The 21832-nt window shown below is 40.1% G+C and overlaps 1 protein-coding gene across 5 annotated transcripts in view; it reads left to right on the top strand.

Moving 5' to 3' along the window:
- Positions 1 to 21832, top strand: part of SLC38A1 (solute carrier family 38 member 1) — a 133610-nt gene that overhangs the window by 41672 nt on the left and 70106 nt on the right. For all 5 annotated transcript variants that reach the window (XM_074403181.1, XM_074403180.1, XM_074403179.1 and 2 more), the window contains exons 6-9: positions 17227 to 17300; positions 19057 to 19149; positions 19442 to 19523; positions 20485 to 20567. In XM_074403181.1, the coding sequence (XP_074259282.1) occupies positions 17227 to 17300; positions 19057 to 19149; positions 19442 to 19523; positions 20485 to 20567 (332 nt within the window). The remainder of the gene's footprint in view (positions 1 to 17226; positions 17301 to 19056; positions 19150 to 19441; positions 19524 to 20484; positions 20568 to 21832) is intronic.

Below are 21832 nucleotides of genomic sequence, written 5' to 3'. Positions count from 1 at the left end.
AAATCCTTCTCCTTCTAAGTAGAGAAAAGGAGACAAGTCTCCCTCTCTTAGTAGAGGCAAAGGAGACACTCTTTATCTGTGCCCTCAAAAACTCCAACGTCAGTCATGGACTTGAGAAGTCAGTCTTCCCTTGGTGTCTGGTCAATCGTGGGGACATCTGCCTTGATCACTCACCCACGTTACAGCTGAGGAATCAAGTCAGGGATGCCTATTGAAAACCCTGGTAGCTGCTTGTTCTGTCTTCTCATCTCTACTCATTTCCTTGAAACTTGTCTCCTTCGCTGTGGGCAATATTCTGCCCTCTATTCCTCTGTCTTCGCCTCTAGGCTATGTCCTAAAAAACCTAAAACCTCTTCAACTGTCATCCAATCCGAAACCTAAACTTCTCATTTTTTTCTTTTAAATGTAACATGGCCTGGCCTCAATACAAATTAGACAGTGGTTCCAAATGGCCAGAAAATGAGACTTTCAATTCTTCTATTCTGCGAGACCTAAATAATTTTTGTCAACAAATGGGTAAATGGTCTAAGGTACCCAACATCCAGGCAGTTTTTTACACTCCAATCCCTCCCTAATCTCATGTCGAACAGCTCTCTCGCCATCTTCAGATTGGGTAAGCAGTCTCTTTCTCTCCCTCTGCCTGCCCTTCCTGCCTCTGCTGGTGACCCAGAACCTGTCCCAAATTTTCCTTGTCTCCCTTCTGCCTGCCCTTCCTGCCTCTGCTGGTGACCCAGAATCCTCCTTGTCCATTGACCCTTCTGACCTTTCTCCTCCCTGCCTGTCTGAACCAGACCCCAATCCAGGCCCTAAGTCCCTGGAGCCACCCTCCTCTTCCTCTGCCCACAACCCACCTCCTTATGCCCCTACTGCCACCTCCCCACCTCATACCTGGTCCAGCTTACAGTTTAGTCCCACCACTAACTCCTCTGCCCCTGCCCAACAATTCTCCTTTCAAGAGGTGACTGGTGCCGAAGGCATACTTAGGATGTACATTCTTTCTCTTTATCCAAGCTTTCCCAAGTTGGCTCCTTTTCATCAGATCCTCTGATACTTAATCCAGTCCTATAATCTCACCTGGAGTGACTTAAATGTCATCCTTACTTCTACTCTCACCCCTGAAGCCCTGACATTAAAAAGTTACAGAAATTAGAATCTGGTCCTCAAACCCCACAACAGGAATTAATCAACCTCGCCTTCATGGTGTTCAATAATAGCAAAGGGGCTGCCCGGCAGCAGTGCATCTCAGAACTACAGATGCTTGCCTCTGCTGTAAGACAAACCCCAGCCACACCACCGGCTCATAAAGACTTCAAAGCACCCAGGCTGCAGCACCCAGAGCCCCTCCTGGACCTTGCTTCAAGTGTTGGAAACCTGGCCACTGGGCCAAGAAATGCTCGCGGCCCAGGATTCCTCCTAAGCTGTGTCCCATCTGTGCAGGGCCCCACGGAAAGTTGGACTGCCCAACTCAAACCACTGTCACTAAGGCTCCAGGAGCCCAACCCCAAGGCCCTCAGGCTGACTCTTTTCCTGATACTGGCTTAGTGGCTGAAGTTCTTATACCATGCCTGAACACCTTGGAGGCCCCCTGGACCATCACGGACATCAAGCTTCGGGTAACTCTTATGGCGGAGGGTAAGTCCATCCCCTTCTTAATACAGGGACCACCAATTCCATGCTGCCTTCTTTTCAAAGACCTGTCTCCTTGGCCTCCATAACTGTTGTGGGAATTGACGGCAAGGCTTCCAGGCCTTTCAAAACTCCTAAGTCTGGTGTCAGTAAGGCCAGTACTCCTTTCCACATTCTTTCCTAATCATCCCCAATTGTACAGTTCCCCTGTTAGACATCCTAACAAAATTGTCTGCCTTCTTAACTGTTCCTGGGCTACAGTCGCATGTCATTGCCACCCTCTTCCCCGAACCTATACCTCCCTCAGTAGCTCCCCTTATGTCCCCCTGCCTTAACCCTAGGGTGCAGGATACCACCTCCCCATCTCTTGGTATAAGGCACTCAAAAAACCTAACCAACCTCATCCTGCCCAGTGCCAGTACCCTATCTCAACACATCTTAAAAGGCCCGAAGCCTGTTATTACTCATTTACTACAACATGGTCTTTTAGTTCCCACTAACACTCCTTACAATTCCTATAATCTACCTGTCCAAAAACCAGACAAATCCAACAGACTAGTCCAAGACCTCTGCCTCATTAATCAGATTGTATTTCCCATCCATCCTGTTGTACCAAACCCTTATACCCTCCTGTCTTCCATATCCCCTTCCACTATTCCACTGACCTGAAAGACTCCTCTTTCACCATCCCGTTATACCCCTCTTCTCACCCTCTTTTTACCTTTACTTGGACTGACCCTGACGCCCACCAGTCCCAGCAGTTAACCTGTACCATTCTTCCCCAAGGTTTCCAAGGTAGCCCTCATTACTTTTGTCAAGACCTTTCCCAGGATACTTTCACCCTCCTAACCATACCACTTTATAAACTTACAAAAGGAAACTTAGCTGACCCCATAGACCCCAAATCCTTCCCCCATTCTACCTTTTGTTCTCTAAAGAAAGCCTTAGAAATAGCCCCTACACTAGCATTTTCCAACTCCTCCCAACCTTTCTACCTTAGCAGAGTAGAAATAAAAGCCTGTGCAATCGGGGTTCTTACACACGAGCCAGGCCTACAACCAGTTACCTTCTTGTCTACACGGCTTGACCTCACAGTCCTAGGCTGGCCATCATGTTTACATGCCACAGCTGTAATACTCCCAGAATCCCTTTAAAGTATAGGCCACACCCCACTTAACCCTCTACAGCTCTCACAACTTCAAAAGTTTAATTTCCTCTTCACACCTTACACTTTTCTCCCCTTGCCTCCTCCAACTCTATTCACTATTCATTCAAACACCCACAGTAACCATTGCTCTTGGTCCTGACTTTAACCCAGACTCTCACTTAATACCGAGAACAAACCCTGAACCCCATGACTGTATCTCCCTAATCCATATAGCATCCTTCCCATTTCCCCATATTTGTCTTTCCTATTCCAGACCCAGACCACACATGGTTTGTTGGTGGCAGTTCTTCAAAGCCCAGTCGATTGACACTGGCCAAAGCTCGTTATGCTGTTGTATCCCACTCATCTATTATCGAGGCTGCCATACTCCCCACTCCACCACTTCTCAGCAAGCTGAGCTAACTGCCTTAACCCATGCTCTAACTCTTGCCAAAGGACTACATTTCAATATCTATACTAACTCTAAATACGCCTTCCACATCCTACACCACTATGCTGCCATATGGGCAGAAAAAGGTTTTCTCACTGCACAGGGATCCTCTATTATCTATGCCCACTTAATAAAGGCCCTTCTTAAGGCCGCTCTCCTCCTAGCCAAGGCTGGAGTTATCCACTGCAGAGAACTCCAAAAACCATCAGATCCCACTGCCCCAGGAAATGCCTTAGGCAACAAAACAGCCAAAGAAGCAGTGAACACCCCAGTATCTCCTCTACAAGGCCAGTATTTTTCCTTCTCATCTATCTCCCTTACCTATTCTTCCTCCAAAATCTCACTTTACCAGTTGCTTCCTACACAAGGCAAATGGTTCTTACACCATGGGAAGTTCCTCCTCCCTGCCTCACAAGCTCACTCTATTTTCTCATCCTTTCATAACCATTTCCACATAAAGTACAAGCCTCTGACTTGTTTTTAAAATCTCATTTCTTTTCCATCATGGAAGTCCATTCTCAAAACAATCACATCTCAATGTTCTATCTGTCACTCTACTGCTCTTCAGGTCTTTCTCAGACCCCCTCCTTTTTCTACACATCAGGCCCATGGATATTTCCCTCCACAAGACTAGCAAATATCCTTCAAGTTTTGCCTAGGTAGGCATTTACCCTGTCTCTCACTCCATCCTTGGCTGCCCTCCTTTTGTTCATCACACTCTCCTCCAGACCCCTCTTCCTGCCTGCTTATACCTAGCCTTGTTAATAAAGATGAATGACTGCCTCTCCTATCAAACCCCACTACAACCTTTAACAGCTGCAGCCCTTGCTGGTTCCCTTGGCATTTGGATCCAAGGCCCCAGCCCCCTCAGAACACTTTCTCTTTTCAGTTTACACTTTCAGTTCTGTCTAAGCCAAGGACTTTTTTTTCTCTGTGGTTCTTCTTACATCTGCCTTCCTACCAACTGGATAGGCACTTGTATCCTAGCTTTCTTTACTCCCAAAATTCAGTTTGCCAACAGAGATGAAAGCCTCCCTGACCCCTTGTGGTCCCGACATGACACAAGCAGATTATTCCATTGATCCCCTTACTTGTAGGGTTACTTGGTACAGGCATAGCAGGCCTTATGACTTTAATTGTCACCTTCCATAGCCTCTCTAATGATTTCTCTGCTAGCATTGTAGAATTGACTCAATCACTATCCCTTCTTCAAGCTCAACTAAATTCCCTAGCTGCAGTTTTTCTCCAAAACCACAGAGGTCTTGATTTACTGACTGCTGAAAAAGGAAATCTTTGCCTATTCCTAAATGAAGAATATTGTTTTTATGTAGATCTGTCCAGCCTCGTATATGATGCCATCAATGGATTAAAAGACAGAGCCCAAAATCTCGCTAATCAGGCAGATGGTTATTCTGGACCTGGCTGGACTCACTGGACATCTCTAACTGGGTGTCATGGCTTCTTCCCGTCCTTAGTCCTCTGATATCTAACTTTCTCCTTCTCTTATTTAGACCCTGTGTTTTCAGATTAATCTCTCAATTCCTACAAAATCATATACAAGCGATAACCATCAGTCAATATGACAAATGCTCCTTCTAACAACCCCACATTATCACTCCTTGCCCTGAGATCTCCTAGCAGTCTAAATTCTTTCCTATTTTTAGGTTTCTGTGCCGCCCCCAATGCTGCTCAGAGAAGCCCTGAGAAACATTGCCTTATCATCCTTCTGTGCCGGCCTTCCTAATATTCCACTGCCCTCCACTTTTCATTTCCTTTATATTACTAATATAAATAAAAAAAAAACAAAACAGGAAAAACATGGACTATGCCATGGTAACCTCTGTGACCTGCATGTACACTCCAGATGAGTTCCTGGAACTAGAAAGTCTGAAGTAACTGCAAAACCACAAAAAGAAGAATAATCAACTCCAGTGGCGCCTAATTAACTTTGAAACATTCTTCCATTGTTCCTTATTCCCATCTCAACTGATAAGGCAACTGGACTCTGTAACTGACCTTCCTCAACTGATAGGTCAACCTCATGACTGCAGACCCTATGATGCCCTCCCAGATTGCAAAAACTGCCCTGAACTGTAACTTCTGTAACTTTCCACTGCCTACCCCAAACCTACAAAACCAACTCCTATCCTACCTGCACCCTGGTGAATAAACGACCATGTTGCTCACACAAAGCCTGTTTGGCGGGGGTGAGGTGGGGGGGTGGGAGGGTGGGTAATCTCTTCATTCAAAGCACATGTTTAACATTGCTATTTGGGAAAAGGACAGTGGTGATTGTCATTGACAGTTATAGCAATTACCTTCTCTTTGGTGGATTATTTGCATAATTATAGCTGAATCCTCTGGCTTTCTCTCCCTCCCTGTCTCTCTGCCTGTCTCTCAGTATTTGCCTTTGTGGACCATTTGTAATTATTCTACCATCAAAACAATGCACCATTGTATTGGCTATGATCCATTTTTACAAACCAGCAAATACCCCTTCCAGTAAGGATAAGTCTAAAAATGTGAGTGTCTCTGCAAACTGAGATTAGACTACCAGGTCCTTTGTCTATTTAAATTTCATGTTTTACCACTGAGCCTACATAGAGGTAAAGAGAAATAGAACTATAGACCCATCAACATATTGTCCTAATTCCTTGTTCACACATTATAGGAATTTGATCATTATTATCCCATCACAAAAATAGTCTTCTCATTCTATCAGGAGAATTACATTCTTAACCAACTGCACCAGCATCACTTTCTGATTCTCTAAATATTTTTCAGCAAATTCCACTAACTAACAGTGAGATTGCAGTGTACCTTTATAATACTCTGCCTGTTCTTGAACTGTCATTGCTTTACTACTTTATATATATTCCAAAAAGTTTGAATGACACCTACCAAGATAACAATTTTGCTCTCAGTAGCAATGAAGATGGTCTGTGTGCTATTTATCAAGTTATTGCTTATAAATGGTAAGTCATCTCCTCTGTGCATTCCTAAGTGAGCAGTTCTTTGCCTCCTTAGGAAACACCAAACTGGACCTTGTGACCTAGAGACAGAGCAGTTAAGAGGAAGTCAGTAAGGAAACTCTGCTTTTCTGGATGATCCTAGGAGGTCCATGGGGCTAGTCACATTCATCCTTCCTCTTGCCAATCAGTTTCTTGTTTTTAAAATTCTTTGAGTTATAGTTACAGTTCCTTAGAAATGATTTGAAGAGAAAATTGTCCTTTGGCTGGGAGCAAAAATCATTGGCATCAGAGTCTCTTGTTTGGGAGTAATAACCCGGGAGAGGGAGAAATGGAACATTCAGGCTTGCCAACATTTGAAATACATGGAAAAAGAACAGTGGCAGTGCCATTGCACTCTATTGAAATCCACTGGGTTAAGAAGCTTTTCAGAAATAGGGAAATGGGAAAGTGGTTAGTGTTGTGCTAACAATGAGTGCCTATTTTGTAAACAGAAAGAGCTGGCATGCATAGGAGATGCGTCCCACCCATTGTTTTTAAAAGCTGAGCAGCTGTTGCTAGTTTATGAGTCACCTGTGATGCATCTGATAAGGGGGTTCCAAGAATTCTATTCTCTTGGCCCCAGAGAGGTAGGAGTGTGTGTGTGTGTGCATGCATGTGAGCATGCATGGCCAGTGCACAAGAGTATATACACTTAATTCACTCAGTCCTATTTATGCTGAGTTGCATCAGCTGCCTTGGTGCTATCCAAGGACAACAGTGTGACCTGTATTTTGGTACAGTGTATTTTTCTTAGCCTGCAACAGACAACTATACTGGCTATGGTTTTAACAGCATTATTCACTTCCATGATTCGTATAATGCCTTCTCTGTTCACTAATCTGGTTTATAGTAGGCCAGGTACATGTTAGCACAGTAGAGCAGGTTAAGTATGGTGCAGGGAGTTGGATTTTCAAGGTTAGCTTGACAATTATTACTCACATAGTGGTAGTTGGTTTAATTGGAATACTGCTCCTTTGTGGGTCAGTTAGTTTTGCTTTGTTCTCTGGCCACAGACTCCACATTACGTCAGGCACATGATATCAAAGATGTGCATCTATATCAGGGGTCAGCAAGGGACAGCCTACAGACCAAAGCCACCCGCAGCCTCCTTTTGTGTGGCTGGCTAGGTAAGAGTGACTTTTAATTTTATAAAGGATTTTAAAAAAGAAAAGATACTTATAAAGTATACATTGTTCCACGGGATCTTTATAACAACCCTGTTTATCACCCCCATTTTATAGATAAAGAAACTAAAACTATCTTTGCAAAATTATGACCGAGGAAATTATGACAGTGAAGAAGTAAGACCTAACGAACTCCATCTTGCTTCTAACCCTTAAGCTGTCCTTGTTGATTCCTGGGCATAGGCTGAACTAACTTTGGGAAGGAATTCAGTTCATGGTTTGACTCTGAAACAAAATTGGTAACAGCCCTTTCCCAAAAAGACCCACTTCTTGCCTGAGGTCCAGTCTGCCTTTGCAGGACTAACACATTCGCTGCAAGATTAGAAATTACAGTTTAGGGGTCATGCAGCCTCTGGCTCCAAGAGTCTGAACCTTCCCAAATTTCTCCTGGGGATAACATCATTATTTAAAACCTAAGATCAGTGCTTGAAATATTTTGGAGAGCTGTACTTAATGGATCAGCTGACACCACCCAGACTGGTAATCTGGCCCAACCAGTTCTACCATCACACCCAGAAACAGAAGACAGCAGAAAAGTCTCACTTCGACCCCCTATGATTTCATATCCAGCCTAACCAATCATCACTCCCCGCTTCCCAAGACTCTACCTGCCAAATTATCTTTAAAGAACTCTGATCCCCGAATGCTCTGTGAGACTGATTTGAGTAATAATAAAACTCTGGTCTACTGCACAGCCGGCTCTGTGTGAATTACTGTTTCTCCATTGCAATTCTGCTGTCTTGATAAATTGGTTCTGTCAAGGCAGCGGGCAAGGTGAACCCACTGGGTGATTACAAAACTAAAATTAACAGAGGCTATGTAACTTGTCCGAGATGACTGACGTCTGTGGGGAGGAGAGCAACAAGCCCATTGGCTGCTCCTCTTAAACCTCCTATTTCTCCTTAAATGTGCTTTGTTACCACAAAAACAGAACGGAAAAATATGAATGAAGCTCTCAATCCACCTTTCTACTGGAATAAAAGTCCCAAATACCCACCGAGAACAGCATATTTTTTAATTTCAACAGTCATACGGGATTTTTCTGTCACTCAAGAGTTAACATCTTTTGAGTATGATAAAGAGTAAGGATCTAGGTTTAAGGAGAAGAGAAATGAGTTGTCTTTGTGGAATGGGAGAAGAGGAACGAGGACACATCAAGAGTGTCAAGAGTTATAAGTGGAGTGCCCACAAAAGCCACAGCCCTCTACCCACTATAGGGTAAAAACAGGAAGTGGTAGTGGAACATAGCTCTCTTTCTTACTGGTACAACTTCCTCATTTAAGCTCAGACCTCTTTAACTTTTTTACGAAGAACCAACTAAACTAAAATTTTATTTTTACCAGCATACTTCTTTTAAATTCCTCTTTCTTTTTAGGATTATATTAGATACTATTTGAATTGGCCATCAGCAATGCATATTTCTTTTTCTAGACAAAACAAAATACCTAACTGACAGTGAGACTAATTTAAGAGAAGGTTTGCACCAAAGAACTTAGATTTATCTACAAGGAAAGAAATGGAAGGAACTGTACAAATAATTGCTCTCCACCTGTTTTCTGCATGGCCTTTTAAGACCACCTGTTTAATTCCCTAATCTAATTTGTAAGCATTATACACAATCACATGCTACAAGGTTACTGTGTGCTGGTTTTCTGACCTTCAGAATTTTGAAATTTGGTCAGAATTTAGTCACTAAGAAGTCCACTTTGGGACTGAATAATTATATGTTTCTACTCCTTTCTGTAAGTATTTTGTGAGTTTCTTAATGAAACAAAGACTCTATTAATGAGCTTGGGAGTTAAACAAATGCAACTCTCCCCTAAAAATGGGTTAAAATAATAATTCTGTCACTTGAAAAGTTCTTTATATTTTTATTATAAAACTAAGATAATCATTAAACCATTTTGAAAATGCATAAAATAAATAAAATAAAGTATAAAGAAATCACTCAAAGTCTCTCTATTAAGTGTTCAGGCTCACCTTGGATAAACTCTGATTTTTAAAATCTTAGAATGAAGTACATTGAAATGTTAGGTCTCATTTTTTACAGTGTTATTCCTCTCTGGATGTTTGACTTTGACAAAAGTCCCTACTCATCATGCAGCATGATGAGTAGGGACTCTGGAGTCATAGTACCAGGATTTGAGAGCTCTGACAATAGCTGTGTGACCTCAGGCAAAATACTTAACCTTCCCAGGCTTCCATTACTTTATTTGTAAAATAAGGATAGTAATAGTACTACTCATAGTGAAGTATTTTTAAAAGTTCTTAGCATGGGCCTGACATATAGTGAATACCCCAACATTTGATATGATTAATTATCAATAAAGTGTTTTGTTAATTATATTGAATCCCCTTAAGTTAAAAAGCTATAAAACTCATTTTCATATAAAAGATTATTTTTAATTTTTCAAAATATTTAACATTTTCATATGAATTTAGGGACTCAGAACACCTTGTCCCTCTCTCTGCACTTTTGGGCCTGCCTCTTTCCATTTGAGTTCTCCTTAAATAAAGGAGTCTTCTGTGTCTCTTTCCTCATCACTTTAGTCTCCACTGGCATGGCTTCCCCAGGCCAGAAACCACTATTCCTGTCCTCAAGGCAGGACTGAGAGTCTCTAGTTCTTCACTTAAATGCTCTATTTATGCCCTACTTCCTGTTTCTACTGGCTGGTGGTCACACTGGCCTGGAAAACCCCTGAAGCTGAGCTTTCCAACCACATAAACAAGGTGACACTAAATTCTTGGTCTGCATTCTCAGTAGGGTCTTCCCCACCACCCAGCTCTTCCATCATTTTCAGCTAGTGTTCTAGTCTCTTCAACAGTGTTTTCAAATCTTTACACAGGTATTTCTCTTAGAATAATTGGGGGTAGGATGGAGAAGCAGGGAGAGTTGGCAGAGGTGAAAAATGAACAGGAAAGTTCAGGGTGAAGATGAAGGAGGGTTGAGACCTTTCAGAAAGGTTGACAGGAAGTTAAAGGTAGAAAAGGGTGAGGGAGAGGCCAGCAACAGCAGAAAAGAGTGGACAAAGATGGTTAGGCTAGCCCAAAACCGATGCATTTCCTATGATTTCTCTAAGTCCCTTGTCCTGGATTTAAAAACTTTTTTGTAAATACTCTACCTCAACCAGCAGTATGTCTGTTAGTTTTGGAGTGTGGGCTGTGGGTTAGTAGGAGACAGTGATAGATCAAAGGAGGACTAGTAATAAAGACCACTTTTACCTCAGCTTAAGGAGTTTTTATATGTACTATCCTGCTTGTTTAATTGAGGATGGTAAAAGTTTTATACTTCTAACTGGATTTAGAAGAGGAAAAATTAGAGGTTTAGTAAGCATCAGATCCCTTCTGGGAGGAGTGAAACATTGGGGAGGGGAGGCTGAAACTAACGTTTAAATATATATCTTGATAAGCAAATAATGCTTGAGGTGGGCAGACCACTTGAGGTCAGTTTGAGATCAGCTTGGCCAATATGGTGAAACCTATCTCTACTAAAAAATATAAAAATTAGCCTGGTGTGGTGGCACGCACCTGTAATCCCAGCTATTTGGAAGGCTAAGGCAGGAGGATCTCTTGAACCTGGGAGGTGGAGGTTACAATGAGCCAAGATCATGACACTGCCCTCCAACTTGGGTGACAGAGTGAGACTTTGTCGAAAGAAAAAACAAAAGAAGTAATGCTTGAAAAAGTCAACTGAAAGAAGTAGACGAGACCTCACTTTTCACACTGGAAGCTAGTCAGCATACCACAGCAATGAGAATGATTCAGCTGTAAGCACTTTTCTTCACTGCCACCTTACCTGGGTAGCCATGTGGTCTGTGTTTACAGGTAACTGAGCTGCAGTGTTGGCACAGCACCTCAAGGTAGACAATGTGGCGGGTGAAGCAACAGCACAGTGCAGTGAGAAACAGAAAGAACTGGGATGTATATGCCACAGGGCCAGAGCTCAGGGCTTTCAGTCTTGCTGCTCTAAGCAAAGTCAGTGGACCAATACCAGCAGCAGCATCTGGCAGCTTGTTAGAAATGTTGAATCTCAACCCCATGACCTGATCCATTTTAACAAGATCCTTATTTGCACACACATTAAAGTTTGAGAATAGCTGCTTTCAAGTTTGCAAGGGAGAATCATGCTAGGGAGGGCTGGTAATGATTCTTTCTTCTTTTGGGAGGAATGGGTCCTGGAGGAGTTGAAAGCAGTCAGCTGCATGGCAGCCCCAAACACCCCCATCTGAGCTATTTCTGGATCCGAAGCAGTGACGGCTGCTTTACCTCCACCACTACCAAAGGCTCTGATGCTGTGTTGGAAGGATGTCCTATGATTTGTTGCTGTGTAGCTAGGCTTTTAAAATATAACCTTATCTCCCTTAAAGTGTCCTGAGGTTGGTTTTTGTTTGTTGGTTGGGTTCTCTTTTGGGGGGGCGGTTGGGTTTTGGGTTTTGGGGTATGCTTTACAAACAATAAAATTCTCCAATTTAAAGGGTGAGATTTGTTAAGTTTACCCAAATACAGCTGTGAAATCACCATCACAACCACAGTATAGAATATTTCAATCACATTAAATGTTTTGGTTTTATTTGTTGTTGTAGCTTTCCACTTTATTAGCATATAGTAATTTTAAATGTGAAATTAATAACATTATTCATATAATCTTTGGATAAATTTTGGAAGACCAAATAATTACAATCCTGTTAATATGATTCAAAACAATGACAAATAACGTTTTTTAAATAGATGTTTAGATGTTCATTATTTAAAAGATGGGCCAAAATTTTCTTGCCGCAAAAAGGATAAACATATCTAGGACCACTGTCAGAAATCTTTTCCTTTCTTTTTTTCTTCATGTCACTTTGTCTAAGATACTATCAGAAATCTTTTTAAAAATCATGGAAATCACAAATCTCCTCGGAAAATTAGAAATAGGCTAATTTAATTCCAACTTTCACAAATAGCAAAAAGTAGATGCCAGGCAATAGTGTAAAGAAAATTAATAATCAACTTGTGAATGTGCAATGACTGCAGAAAAGACTGCTCTGTAGAGGCCAACAGAGTTTTTCTAGATAGTCAATAAACTAATATCATCTTTTGAGTTAAGAGTGAGTTAAGTAGATCATGGGACTATCTTAATAGAGAGAATCTTGATTTTAGTTAAGATATTTGGCATAGTTTCACATCACTTGCCAATGAGGTTCTAATGTTTGTAAATTCACTTATTCTCAGCAAAGATTGTTATGTGTGTGTTTGATGCTGACTGTAAATAGGTGAATAGGTCATGAATTAAACTGTCATGGCCTGTCTTACAGTCTAGTGATGGAGACACATAATAAAGCATTAAAATAAAAAGATTACTTTGGCTGCTGGGTGGAAGATATGTGAGGAGGCAAGACAAGGGAGATAAGTAAAGATGATCACAGTTATTCAGAAATTAGACAATGGCTCACACTAGAGTGAGGTCAGTGGAGATGGGGAAAAATGACTATGGATTTGGGATAAATTTTGGGGGTAGAAGTGATAGGGCACTTGCCAATGAACTAGATACAAAGGGTGAAGGAATAGGTGAGAGATAAGGATGACTTCCAGGCTTCAAGCAGTTGGCTGAACAATGGGCCATTTCCAGATGGTCTTATTCTAATCAAAGTTGATGCCAGTGACTTGGATGAAGGTACACTCAAGATATGAAGTTGGATACAGAGGTTGAAATATAAGTAAAAAGGATCAACAATTTAAGAAGAGATCACGATACTTGAAAGATAAAATGTAATGAAAATAAATATAGGTCTTGCACTTAGCTTAACAAAAAAAAAACAGAAAAAGTACACAAGATAGAATCATGAAGACAGCCTAGTAGCACTCATACCAGAAGCTCAAAAAATGAAAAGTGTGAGGGGGTTGCTGTAAAAATGAATTCCAAAATAGATTTCCTTGAAAGAAGAACGATGTCCGACTCAGAGAAATTAAAAATCCTGCCATGCTTTGCGCTATTTGGATCAAATCTGATGTTATAGCATTGGGCTCATCTCAGTACACAGCCTTTAAAAAGGATGGTTGAGGAACTGGACCGTGACTGAGATGTGAACAGCCCAAACACTTCATCACAAGATGAACAGTTCAAAGAACTAAAGGTGTTTGAGTTAAAAAGCACAATCTTAAAATGAGCACCCTCAGGACTGTTAGGTAGGAGAGGTGTTAGATTTCAAGTAGATTCTAATAGGTCCAGAAGGTAAAATGAGTACCCAAGGATAGAAGTAGCAATAGTGATTTCAGCTCAGCCACAGTTACAAAGCATAGAACTTTACAGAAATGAATGGGTTGCATAATGTGTCCCATTTTAAAAGACACTTTGCAGACCTTGATGCCAGTGTGTCGGCATGGAGCATAGAGGTTTCCTGTCCTGGGTGAAAACTCTGTGCTGAACTAGATCCTCTCTGAAAGTCTCTCCCTGCTTCAGGAGTCTAGAATTCTAAGTTTCTTCTCAGGACACTCAAAAATCTACAGGATGTCCTGCACCACATCTTTCAAAATGTTGCTGATACAAAGACTCTTGAAGGTTCCTGACCACATTCTTCACCATTCTAACTCTCCTGCTACACCTTCCCCATGACCCATGTACAGTTACATGCTCTAGATCTTCTCCTCAAAGTTGAACATAAGTCTGAACTATCAGCATCTCAACAGCCCTGTTACCAATTGCTGAGCTGTAGTCCACTTGCCTTTTTCAGCAACCAGTTTTTGCCCCACCCTTATTAATACTTGTGGTTGATGGTTAACAACGTTGAAGCTTCAATTATATCCAGATGAAATTTTAAAAAGGAATCACTTGTGTTCCTCGGTGTTAGTACAGGAATCCCAGCATGTGTTTTTCTTCCAGGAAACCATAATTATATGTACAAATACTACCTGGACTTTAAGGGGCATAATCATGCTCTAAACAGAAGTGTCCAATGCATTCTCTCCAGTTATTCCTCTTTCCTCTTTCTCTTAGATGTCATGGTCTCCATGTTTCAAGACATCTATGATTTGATTTTTCTAACCCATTAGAGTCATTTAGACAACATATTGCTTCTTTGTAAGAATCTGAACAAAGAGGTGTACTTTTCTAAATTTTAATCCTATTAATGCCAGATTCTGGTATAGCCTAAAGTATTCTTAGAATTTTACTTTTACAGTTTGCCTCTTAGTGATCTGATAGAAAAGGAGGTTTTACTTTATATTAGTTTTTAATCTTGGAAGAGAAGGTCTACATTTCAGAAGGGACTAAGAAGAGAGTCTTTGCCAATCATACAGTTAAAGACAAAAGCCATCAGACTCTTAGTACTTTTAGTACTTGGGGGTGCAATGTTATGTCTCTTAAACATGGGAGAAGAGATTGTTTTCATCATTCTGTTGTGTTAAGACACAACCATTTGCAAAAACCACATGGTTCAAGGGGCTACTGACTGAAGGAACACAGCAAATGTTTCCTTAGAATGTTTCTTTTGCTAATAAATACCGAGTTCTCCAGGGTTAAGGCTTATTTAAATCATTATGTAGATATTCATAATTATGCCCTCCTCCCCTCCTCCTAGGCACATAGTTTGTACAAGTTCATACTCTTTATACACTAGCCTTGGGACCATATGAAAATCCTTTTGGTCACTTTTGGTCCCAGCAGAGTAGACCCAACAGGGCACATGGTCACTCCAGATTAGCACCTGACTCATCCTAAGATGCCACCCATTTTATCCCCACTAGGAAGCCTGTGCTCTTCTGTGCCACGTGGAAATCCTCTAGGACCTGTCACATGAACGTGTAGAAATTGCTACTTAGTGTGTGTCCCTCAGAACATGAGTGAACTCTGCAAGACACTCAAAGCTTGCTTCTTCTATGTAAAATAATGCTTATCTTATCTGATGGAAACAAAATCATGCCACGATTAGGTTCTGTATTTCATTCTGTGGCAGAGCATATCAAATCATGTTCCATTACATATCTCAGAACTACTGGGTTGGTTAATAAATTCTTGCTCTTCATTTCTCACATCCTTCAACCTGAAGAGATAATAATTAGTCCATTTTCACACTGATGATAAAGTCATACCTGGGACTGGGTAATTTATAAAGAAAAAGAGGCTTAAAGAACTCACAGTTCCATGTGGCTGCGGAGGCCTCACAATCATGGCAGAAGGTAAAAGGCACGTCTTACTTGCCTGCGGACAAGAGAGAATTGAGAGATAAGCGAAAGGGGTTTCCCCTTATTTAAAAAAAACATCAGATCTTGTTAGACTTATTTACTACCACAGGAACAGTATGGGGGAAACCACACCCATGATTCAATTATCTCCGACTGGATCCCTCTCATAACACATGGGAATTATGGGAGCTACAATTCAAGATGAGATTTGAGTGGGTACACAGCCAAACAGCCTCCTCACTCAAGGATTTTGGAGCAATAAGTATAGATCTGAATGCACTTCCTTACCAATCATATCTTAACCTAAATTCCCCTTTATTGGCAGATCAGTTGGGCCTTTAACCAAAGTGTTAGGTCTTCTGTTCTTTCTCCTAGTGTTTGTTTTGCCTTTGATGAGCTCTGCCCCTATTTTGTTTGCTGGCCGGTTTCTGGCAGTCCATCTGTTCTGCTGTTGACCGTTCTGTATTCCTGGTTTATCGCCTCATGGCTGCCCCATATGTGGGAGAAGCAAAATGCTGTAGGATCAGAGACAGCTGAGAAGCAGTTATTCTGCCTGGAGCCAGGGAAGGCAAGTGAGGAGGTGGCATCTGAGCTGGGACCTTGAGCAGCCTTCAACAGGTGTGCTGGGAGCGGGAAGGGCCAGGAGGAGGCAGCCCACGCAGAGCGAACTGCCTGATGTGCCAAGTGCCTCTCAACAGCACTTGGTGGGAAAATAATTGCCTTTAATGACTCAAGCATAGAGTCAATTGCAGTAATGTATTGTTCTGGGGATATATTTTCCCACATCAGGAAGTGAACGGTTTCAATTGGGGACTGGATTTTTTTTTTTCCTTCTTTTTAATAAATAGGCTTTATTTTCAGTTATCATGTCTGTTTTAACCAAATGTTTCAGAAATCATCTATATAATCTCCCACATTATTTTAACTGCACTTTTCCCTGACAAGGGTTTGATAATGAGCCAGATGTACTATAACAAAAACATGAATTCATCATTCAAAAAAGTCTTTTCATTATACTTGATTGTCAAATTTTCCCACTAGTTAGCAAAGGGTGCTTATTCATCTAAGAGGAACCAGGTGCAAAAAAAAAGTGAATTACATTAGTGGCCTAATATGTAGATTTTAAGATAGCCATGAAGTAACAGATGAAAAGAGCCCAGACATCATTTGGCTTATATCTTTATATTATGGGCAATGAATCCAGAGATGGGAAATGTTAAGCAAGTTGCCCAAAGGCAGGTGGTCATTCTCCTAAGGTCACTGCCAGCCTTCTCCTTTGCCCCTCCCATCCCATTCTCACATGATCTCATCCAGATGTAACAGAGATTACATCATTTACTACAAAAGCTTTCTTTCATAATGTTGTTTTAAAGTCATCTCAACGGAAATGTTCCCAGAGAGCTATTTGGGCTTTGAATTACGTAAAGGATTTGAACTGTTACTCAGATTCTAATGAGCCCTTCTTTATTTGGTAGGGCATTTTTATTGTGGATTTTAAAACAGGGATGATTAATAGGTTCCAAAAGTTGGATACTATTAACAAATAGTGTTAACTATATAAATAAACCTTTGTTCTTCTAAAATGTAAAGTCAGAATATATTCTTTTCTAGTTATTACAACAAGATTTATTTTCTTTGCTTTAGGGTACTTTTGATTTCAGTGACATTGCTGTCTATATATTCAATAAACCTCCTACTGATCTGTTCAAAAGAAACAGGTAAGCTGAGAATAAGTTTGATTTTGTTAAAACCAGGGTGAATTATTTTTATGGTGACATTATGAACAAACGATGATCTCTCTGTACAACAATTTGACTATTAAAAAGAAAGACAGGGGCTGGGTGCAGTGGCTCTCTCCTGTAATCCCAGAACTTTGGGAGGCTGAGGCAGGTGGATCATGAGGTTGGGAGATCAAGACCATCCTGGTCAACATGGTGAAACCCTTCTCTACTAAAAGTACAAAAAATTAGCTGGGCATTGTGGTGCCTGCCTGTAGTCCTAGGTACTCAAGAGGCTGAGGCAGGAGAATCACTTGAACATGGGAGGTAGAGCCTGCAGTGAACTGAGATCATGCCACTGCACTCGAGCCTGGGCAACAGAGCAACGCTCTGTCTCAAAAAAAAAAAAAAAAAAAAAAGAAAGAAAGAAAGACTACTTTGACCTAGAGTAATTGGAAGACCTTTGGAAATATTTCTCTAGAGAAACAGTTGCAGCAATATATAAATTAAATTGGCATGGACAATGAGCAAATAATGTTGTCACTTAAAGCGAACCCTCCATTATACCTTTTTTTCTAGTGTAAAATGACTTCATTTTAAAAGCTTCAGTTTTTGCTTAGGTCTTTATATATCCAAAGCAAAGATCCCATGTTTTTATATTATAGCTTCCAAGGTTTTGAAAGTAAACAGACCTTTCATTCTCTTGTGCCTATTCCAAGGAGAAACTGTTACTACTGAGGCACTGTGGGAGTGAGCAAGCTATGAAGAGCCTTCAAGTACTCTGGGCAGTGTAATACCTGAAGTGTTTATTTTCTATTTCTGGGACACTGGATTATGTTTGTAATTCTTTGACTTTTACATTAGCTAAAACCACATTGGCCAACTATTATTGTATATACATGACTCAATTTAACTGGAACATTTTGTAATAAATTGAGGAGCTGACCATTGTCTAGTTTAAACACCAGTCTTTTGAGAGAGTAAACAAAGGTTTAATTATAGCCTGTCACATATTGCTTTCTGTGAACCTTTTGAAAACATGGACTGAACAGTTATAAAGAAATATAAACACTTTTTAAAAAATGAATGGCTTAGAATTTTAGTATTTATTGAGATAAGCTAGTTGAACACTTTCAAATTTTGCTACAGATGAAATATGCTTTCGACAAATTAGTTTTCTGCTCTCTTTTGGGTGTTGCGTGTATTTGGACTACATTTTATGAATGATTACATTTCATATGTCATGGCTATTAAAATGTTTCCAAGCTTATTATTACATTTAGAACATGGAGGCATTGATGGGATGTTATTAAGATAATTCCTTGTTAGCCTAATCAGTTAAGGTAGTTAATTCAAAAGTTATCTTTTTGCCTCAACTTTTAGGATCTTTTTAAATCAAATATATATATTAATGGTATCTACGAGATCTGAGAAAAAGATCACAGAGGGAATTTCCCCTTTGTGAGATAGAGGTAGTTAAAAATAAGCCTTATGACCTAATAGGTTAATTGTAACGCTTTGTTAGCCAACTTGAAAAAGGAGAAATAATGGTTGCGTCTGACATTTTAAAATATCAAGAGTTCGTTTTATAATGAGGATACCTTAACCCCTGCAAAGCCAATAAGACTATTTGTGTGAGTTTGAGAAAGGCACACAATAACTTGAGGAAACAGTCAATAGAATGACAAAATCTTGACTATTTTTTACTTTCTGAACCCTGTCATTTTTTGTGTTCTCAAATTTGATTTTTAAATAGGCTGCATGGTATATGAAAAGCTGGGGGAACAAGTTTTTGGCACCACAGGGAAGTTCATAATCTTTGGAGCCACCTCTCTTCAGAACACTGGAGGTAAAAAGAACATGCTTTTCTATACATAACTTGAAACTAATTCTGGTGGTTGGGTGGCCACATGAATTTTAACATAATTCAAACAGTTATCATCCTCATTGCTAAAATGGCACAGGGAAAGTAAAGCAGAGACAGCAGTCACTTATTTAAAGCCACAAATACTGCTGGAGTAGCTAAAGTTCCCTTTGTGTCTTATTGACGGTTGGTGTAAGAACAGGCTGATAACTTTTAATATAGCTTGTAACATAAGTCTTCATATCTTCTTTCTAAAAATGTTCTTATTTTCTTCCAGCAATGCTGAGCTACCTCTTCATAGTAAAAAATGAACTACCCTCTGCCATAAAGTTTCTAATGGGAAAGGAAGAGGCATTTTCGTAAGTTATAGACCATTTTTTAATGGTATAACTAAAATGTTTTTAATTTAAATATGGGCTAACCAAAATTCTTGCTTTATGAATATTGCAGAAAGTTTTTCCTACGATGCTTTTTGTTTGTTGTTTCAACAGTAAATTTCTTTGTGGCTATATAAATGAAAGAAGCAGGGAGAGCCATTTGAATATGAACATTTGAAAAGTAGATTTATCTGTTATGCTGTGAGCGGTTGACACTGCATTTTCCCAAGAGCCTGAAATCTATATCTAGTTTCTGTGAAATAGAACAGATATGGAGTATTTTTAACACAAAAGTGGAACATGCAAAAAAAATTAAGACCCTAGCCTCTTGCTTAAAGAAGGGACATAGCATTTTGGGAGCAAAATTTGCATGAGCCAACCTCATTAAAGATGTAGCTAACCCTGGAAAATGTTGCAGCTACATTTGGCACAATTGTGTTTTGACTCTGTCTTGTTTAACCGTTCTTGTCTGTTTTAGTTTCTCTGTTTTCTTTCAAGGGAGAAACATAGAATCCAGAGTTTCTAGTGTTCTCAGGATTCAAGGTCAAATCCAAGGGATCAGGGAGAGAGAAATGCCTACCTGTGGTGCACTGATACTAGCCCAGCAAAACAAAAAGGAGCTTTCTCTTTAAATAATTGATAAGACGAGTTGTAATCTGACAGAATGCAATGTATGCATTCAGCTTTGAAACCATGTAAATAATTCAAAGGAATGCCACATTTAGCCAATGGGAAAGGAAAAAAAAACCAATATTCCTTCTTCCATTACGTGGGAGTGAAGCTGTAGTAAATAAGTAGTGGTTGGGTTGAAGTGTTTGGATAAGACCTGAATAATGATTTTAAAAATTAATGGATATAGTAAAAATTAATAAAAATTTTACATTGGAGGGAACAAAAGTCACTTTCTAAAAAAATATAACCTAACTACTTAAATGCCTTTCAGAGCCTGGTACGTGGATGGCCGAGTTCTGGTGGTAATAGTTACCTTTGGCATAATTCTCCCTCTGTGTCTCTTGAAGAACTTAGGTAAGGACAGACTTTGTTTTTATAGTATTCTGCAGTGCTCAAGTGAATCAGAAACTGAATAAAAATGGACAGTGTTTCTCTCTGCTTCTCCTCTGCATGCACTTAGAGATTAGTCATGCACTTAATGATAAATTGTAAGTATTAATCAGGCCTAACTTTAATATGGGTTAAAAACAATAGTCAGTATGTGACCTTCTAAACAATCCCTCTACTGAGCTGTGGAGGAGAAAAGGAAGATTCTGGGACCAGGACAAACAGGGCTATTTTCAATAGTACAACTTATATGCTACTCTAAGAAAGGTCCAGAAAATGGAATTCTCCTTGTATGAATTCTTAAATACTCTCATTATTTAGGTAAATACATTTTCAAATGTAATATGGAGACAGCTGCCTAGATTTAAAGCTCTAAGTATTATGAATCATGCATAAATTTAGTCTAACCAGTCTCAGTTATTTCTCTCTGAAGCAGGAGAGAGAAATCAAAAGTCAGAAGTGGTGGATAATCTCCAAGTCATATCCATTTGGCTTTGATCTACTACTTGTTTTTATGCTTGTATTTGGAAACAAGAATGCCTGATGTTAGGGGAATTTTATACATTGAATAATGTGGCCAGACTGCCATCCAGTCAAAAACCTGTAAAATGTATTTACTTAATTAAATGGGCTAATTCAAACAGAAGTTTGGATAAAAGCTCTTCAAACAATAGTTATGAGCCACAGTTTTTTGTTTTGTTTTGGATATAATGTATCAGACCTCTGTATAAACCTCACAGAACAGCTCCAGAGGTCTGATACATTATATCCAAACTTATTTTCTGGTTTCTGTTTCTGTGTTTTCTGTACCTATAGAGGTAGCTCTTTTCAGTTAAGTAGAGAAAGGCTCTTCCCCAGGGATGAGAATAATGCAGTCCCAAAAGGCTACTTAACTCCACCTTTTTGGAGGTCACAGTGGCAGTTGGAGATCTCCCAGGCGTTCTAGAAATTCACTTCATCTACTCTGTCATCTGGGGAGAAAAGTATTATAATTGACATTCAGTATGCACACAATAAGTGCATAACTGAGGGGATCAAGGAGTAAATGGGTTTGCCCATAGGACTCCATCAGAGTCCACCAGCACAGACTTATAGCAAAAATTGGAAGGCTCTTTTCCGCTGGATTCTGGGAATCTGTGTTCTCTAGTGTGCCAGGGAGAGTTGGAATCAAAGCACATAATGTAATTTTTTATTCAGAGCCCCATTTTTTGCCAAATAAAGTAGCACTGTCA

The sequence above is a fragment of the Saimiri boliviensis genome, chromosome 7 (genome assembly GCF_048565385.1).
Source record: "Saimiri boliviensis isolate mSaiBol1 chromosome 7, mSaiBol1.pri, whole genome shotgun sequence".
Lineage (NCBI taxonomy): Eukaryota > Metazoa > Chordata > Mammalia > Primates > Cebidae > Saimiri > Saimiri boliviensis.
Note: the sequence above shows the minus strand (reverse complement) of the source record. Positions and strands in the feature narration are given on the sequence as shown.